The sequence below is a fragment of the Aquarana catesbeiana genome, linkage group LG02 (genome assembly GCF_042186555.1).
Source record: "Aquarana catesbeiana isolate 2022-GZ linkage group LG02, ASM4218655v1, whole genome shotgun sequence".
NCBI lineage: Eukaryota > Metazoa > Chordata > Amphibia > Anura > Ranidae > Aquarana > Aquarana catesbeiana.
This window is the reverse complement of record NC_133325.1, coordinates 459,360,324-459,366,323: the sequence shown is the minus strand read 5'-3', so window position 1 is coordinate 459,366,323 and position 6,000 is coordinate 459,360,324. Positions and strand designations below refer to the sequence as shown.

At 42.4% G+C, this 6,000-nt stretch overlaps 1 protein-coding gene across 3 annotated transcripts in view; it reads right to left on the bottom strand.

Moving 5' to 3' along the window:
- Positions 1 to 3,687: 3,687 nt before the first annotated feature.
- ADORA1 (adenosine A1 receptor) overlaps positions 3,688 to 6,000 on the bottom strand; it is a 227,274-nt gene continuing 224,961 nt past the window's right edge. For all 3 annotated transcript variants that reach the window (XM_073615652.1, XM_073615653.1, XM_073615654.1), the window contains exon 3: positions 3,688 to 4,434. In XM_073615652.1, the coding sequence (XP_073471753.1) occupies positions 3,783 to 4,434 (652 nt within the window). In that variant the 3' untranslated portion in view covers positions 3,688 to 3,782. The remainder of the gene's footprint in view (positions 4,435 to 6,000) is intronic.

Below are 6,000 nucleotides of genomic sequence, written 5' to 3'. Positions count from 1 at the left end.
GAAAAATGGCACCAACATCCCTGTAGATGTATGTAGACAAGGGAAGGTTTTTTGGGGGGATTTTTTGGGTATGCCAGGCAGAGAAATTACTTTCAATACTCTAATTCGTAAAAAGTATAACAAAGAATTTATTACATAAAAGACAAGTTTAAAAGAATTGGCTATACATAGGGTACGCAGATACAAAAAAACCTCCAAAAGTCAAATCAGATGGAATAATTGGTCACTCAACAGTAGCACTGGAGTGACTTAACCCGACATGTTTCGCCTCTTAGGGCTTCAGGGGATGTTTTTGAAAATTAGATGTAGTACTGCATAAAACAAAGTACAGTTAGAAACATTACAATAACTGTAATGTATACAAAGCTATTGTAATGTTTCTAACTGTACTTTGTTTTATGCAGTACTACATCTAATTTTCAAAAACATCCCCTGAGGAAGCCCTAAGAGGCAAAACATGTCAGGATTTGATTTGACTTTTGGATGTTTTTTTGTATCAGCGTACCCCATGTATAGCCAATTCTTTTAAACTTGCAATTTTAGTTTCTGTTTTGGATAGAGTAGGAAAAGGTTAGAACCCATGTCAGTTTTTTTTTTGAGTGAAACACTTCCAATTGGGACACCTGTTCGCATAACAACTGTCTTAGAGAAGTTTCTATTCTTACTTTCTAGAAAAAAATTAGTAAAAAAAAAAGTTTTGGCTAGGGTTGGGCTTTAAGGCTGGGTTCACACTATTGCGAATTTGCATTAAATGAGAGTGGGATTGGTTCTCAATAGAGCCGTGTCCACACATCTCCGGGGCGGCTGCAGACCGCTCAGCAGAAGAGTCCTAAGCATCTTCTGGTCCGTTTCAGGTCCGAATATAGCCACAAATTCGGACCTGGAATGGTGAATGGGGACACACCGGACCCCCTGCTGTGCCCCGCAGCCGCACATAGGTTGAAAGCCTGAGGCTGGGTTCACACTATCAAGTCTGGAGGAGCACAGAAATATCTAACCTTTTAACGCTGGGGGAGATTTACTAATACTGGAGCACTCAGAAGCCAGTGCAGCTGTGCATGGTAGCTTTATGCATCAGCTTCTAACTTCAGCTTAATTAAGCTTTGGCAATAAAACCTGGAAGCTGATTTATATGGTTTATATGCAGAGCTGCACCAGATTTTGCACATTTCAGTTTTAGTAAAAAACCTCCACATTATACTAGGTGGTGTGTAAACATTCAACATAAGGACCATCTCACATATTGCCTGTCACTCACACCAGGGATTTCGCATAAAGAAAGCGATACAAAGAGAACAGAATACTTTCTCATACAAGTACATGGTACAGCAGCCACATATCAGGAATATGAAATGTTGGGGTATCAAACGCTTTAAAGTGTTCAGGATCAGGAAATGTTATCCAATTTCAAGAGACATGTGTATTCTTAATACACGTTTAAATCTTGGTGTGCTTTCTTCCAGATCTGTGCAGCAATCCAGTGTGAAACTTTACCTCTGTTCAGGAGCTTCGTATAATAAAAACCAGTCACTGCTGCTCCCTCTCCTTGTGCATAGTGACTGGTCCTGTATCCGTCCCGTAATGTAGTTATTTGCAGGCTGCAGTGGTGGCTGGTGGGTTCTTCTTTTGGGGGGGAGGGGCGGCAAACAAACAACACCCCCCCAGCGGCGTGGCACAGCACTGAAACAGCAACCCCCCCCGCCCATGGGTGGTCCTTCACTTACCCGCTCATGTGCGGGGGTTGTCCTCTCCTGCTCTCCTGGAGTGCGGGCAGCAGCTGCGGCTGCTCCGGTGTCTGCTCCTCCAGCTTCCAGCTTCCTCCGCTTTGTCTCCTCTTCTGCTAAAGCGCTAGGCATCCAATAGGATCACCTGATGCTTTGGTCAATCTGGAAACAGGTCTCAGGGACCTGCCTCCTGATTGGCAGGGAGGAACTTTAGTGTGATAACGAAAATTCATTCGCTATGGTCACACAACTGGGTGGCCTCGGAGCGCATTGCTCTGCGCTCCGAGGCCACCCTTTTTCGAAGCCTTTTAGAGCCTCTGGCTCTAATCAGGTGTTTCAAAAAAATACCCACCCCATATTGGAATCCATGGTCCGGCTTCACTGATATGTAGATCAGGGGGCCAGACGCATGGATAGGGGAGGTGGCGCCCGTGCGCCCTCTATGGATGGGCCGCCCCTGGCAGGCAGTCCGTAGTGGGTAGGTCCGTTGGGTTCCTCCAACTCCTCTATTCTCTGCAAAGGCTTTATGCAGCACAGCAATGACATCACTGCTATTTTTACCAGATATTATATGGGTTTTCAAAGGCATTTGTTGCACACAAAGTGGATTTACATCCTTTGTAGCCTTTGAGGAATATATTTGAATGAAAGTTTTTGTGCCTGGAGCTCAGGTTTAATACCCAACCGCCAATAAATGGTTTGTAATGAAAACAGATCCTGGCTGAATTGACACGGGCATTTATCCACACTTTGAATCCCAGCAGCAAGAAAATGATTCCTATGGCTAGGATTGACAGGGATTGCATCTGGGATTGATAGCTGCAGCTGCCGAGCCTGTACAGGCTGTCAGCTGCCACACTTACTCATGACTGTTTACGCAGCCAGTGATTACCTGCAGTGATAGTGGTTGGGTGCACACAAAGTACATCCATCCATATTGACTGCTGGTAATCACTGGCTGCGCGATTAACTGGAATAGACTCTGCAACAGACTTGATGGCCTTTTAGAGGATGAGATCTCTGGAGAGGGCTGGAGGCAACTTTCAGTAATGTGGTCTCTGGAGGGGGCTGGGGTCTCTCCAGGGGGCTAGGTGCTTTGCAGTGGTGCTGAAGGACATTGTTGGAGGCAATATTGAGGGATGAATGCTCTGCAGCAAGGCGGGGGGCAATGCAGTGGAGTGGGGGGGGCGCAATGTGGAAGGCTGGGCTCTCTCAGGTGCCATGGGAGCACTATGAGAGCTGGGAGGCACTGTTGTAGGGTAAGGGATCTGCAGCTGCCTTGAGATCCAAGAATAGGGAGGCCTAGCAGCGGGCCATGGTGCTGTGGTTGAGAACCATTGCTGTACTCTATAGTCATTTGGTTAATGTGTGTCTACATAGTAGGTTTTAAAGCTTTTTGGTTTATAGATAGAAAGCACCTCAGGAACTTGGTTGGGAGGCTACATTTGTCTAATTTGATTTATAAAACAAGAGTAGGATACTGCAGTAGTGATGATGCAATGTTTTTTCTTATTTTTTTTCAACATCCTAAAATAATTTACTATCAGTGTCTATAAAAAAAAAAAAAAGCATTTGCGTGCACCTTGAAGTAGTATAATCCTAAATAAAAAAGCTATAAGATTGCAGTGGACTCTCCTCATCCACCTTTTCCCTTACAACGGTTTGAATGTGAAGATCCCTTTTCATAATCAAGATGCACTTAAAACAAGATTGTATAATTTCAATTTCAACATTTTTATAAAATTGTCACCTTTTTTTTTCCACCAGAGTGTGCTCAATGTGAACACATGGTGGCGGTATCATTATGTGTATTAGAAGTTAGTACTGAAGGACATTTAGGGTTTACACTTCCATACGCATCTGTGTTAGTAAGATCCTGGATAAGTCTGTATTTACTATATACACATGCAAAGTTTGCAGCAGATGTAAACAAACAGAATATGCTGAAGCTGAATTCTGCATATTATTTAATAGCAATTTATTGTTAAAATGGACAGTTGGACAGACAGTGGTTATTTGCTTATTTTGGAGTATTATAGTGTACAAAACCTGGGTACTTTAGAGGACATGTTTTGAACAAGATCTTTCAATGTTCGTTGTGTTCGCTCTGTTAAGTTCTCTTCCACTTTTGCAGCAGAAATATTTCTTCCAGATGTACAAAAACGTAAATCTGAACTTATCAATACGGAAGGCATAGACAATGGGGTTCATAGCAGAGTTTCCATGGGTCAAAAAAATAGCAATATAAGTTATGATCATAGGGGTGCTGCAAGTCTGGCAGAACAGTGTAATGCAGTTTAATATGTGTAGTGGTAGCCAACTTAGAGCAAATAATAATAAGATCAAAGCTAATGACTTGGCAATTTTCAGTTCCTTTCCATAGTACTTTTGTGGGTCCTTTGAGCTGGAAGACACCTTCTTGTTAAGCTGTCGCTGAATTAGGTTGAATACTTCCAAATAAATAATTAGCATCAGGATGAGGGGAGGAAGTACCCAGACAAAGAAATTGAAGTAGACCATATATTCCATACTGATCACAGTTTCAAATTCACAGGTTATAAATATTTCACCAAAAGTGGAGTTCTGTTCCTTTCTCAGGTTGCTTATATTGTTCCATCCAAACATGGGAACCAAGCCAACAATGAAAGACAGGACCCAGCATCCGGTTATGGCAATCACGGCTCTTCTGGCTGTTACAAAACTTTTGTAACTGAAAATGAAAAAGATATATGTTAATGAACAGGTAATTAGGTAAAGGAGTCATTTACTACAGTCACATCACTAATATTAAACAAATACAGTATAAACGGAAAGGAGGTTTTTGGAAGGACTGCCATGGCAAGTAAGATGCCTGGAGAACCAGAGCTCCTGACACCAGGATTGTCTACAACATCTTCCAAAAACCTAAGAAAAAAACAAATGCCTGGATTTACTAAAAAGCACAGGTAATAGGGTGGTCACCAATGGAACCCACTTATTTATCTCAGCATAGCGTTCCTTCAAAAAAAGGCTGTATGGAGAGAATTTGGAGGTTGGTAAAGATGACTCATCACACTAATCCAGTGGTTTAAAGACTTTAAACCACTGATCCAACAAAAGTATACAGATCAGGAACTTGGGTTTAATGGGATTTTCTAATCTGCATGCCCAGTCCAGGTCAGCAACTCAGAAAGTAATATAATTGAAAGGTAACTAGTCTTAGAACGTGTGCAACCTTAAGAGCAAAGATCTTGTCACCAGAATCCCCCAAAATCTAAAGAATCCATTAGGTGATTTAACAGTCTAGCATTAGTAGTGATCAATCTCGGGTAAATTTTCAGAGGGACAGTTAAAGGCATCCTCAAGCACATAGAGTTCTTTCCCAGGACAGTTATGTTTGAGTAAAAGAAGACCTTCAATGTCCATAGACCAGGGATGTCTAGCTCAAATTAATCAAGATGTAGAATGGAGTAGGACATAAGTGGCTGCTTTTCCACTGGAGAGGGTGCATGTGCATAAAGATGAATTCCAGTTATGGTATGTTTTCGCATAGTTACATTGGTACAGCCTTTTAAACCAATTTAACTCTGTATATACCATACCTGGCCGATGCCTGTAGAAGCTACAAATCACTGAAGTAGACACCGCTAGTCCAGTGATCTCCCTTACTTTTGGGTCCTATGCTGATGTATTCTGAACACAGGAGTTCAGCCGCTCAGCATGGACGTGATGTTACTGCCCTGCCTCTACAACTTTTCTATCCAGAACACTTTTTTAGCATTTATTCAGAACATTCAAAGCATTCACTAAGGCGCCCATGCTGAGCATCAAACCCCCTGTGTTTAGAATACATCAGGCTGACCGTTCAGCACAGGACCTGAGAGCAAGGGAGATCCCTGGAGTAGCGGTGTCTGCTTCCAGCTTCCAGAGGCATGGCCAGGTACCTGGAATTCATGTTTAACTGTAACATACTACTGTATAGGCCGTAATCTATCTATATTATATATACACACATATACCTACACACAAACACACACCATCACTGTAATTCTCCTGCATCTCTATTAAAGTACAGTTGTGGCCTTCTAATAAAAAAGCAACACTATATAAGTGCATCTGCACTTAATTTTTTGTTAGTCCCACTGTAAAGTCCCACAAACACCTGCTTAGTCTGCAGTGAAGTTCAGTCCAATCAATATAGCTTCCTGTGATGCTGTGGCAACTACGCTGCACTACTCCATGAAAACATGTTGCAGGGAGTGGCTATCGGCATTTTCACTGCTGATTCACAAGCCTG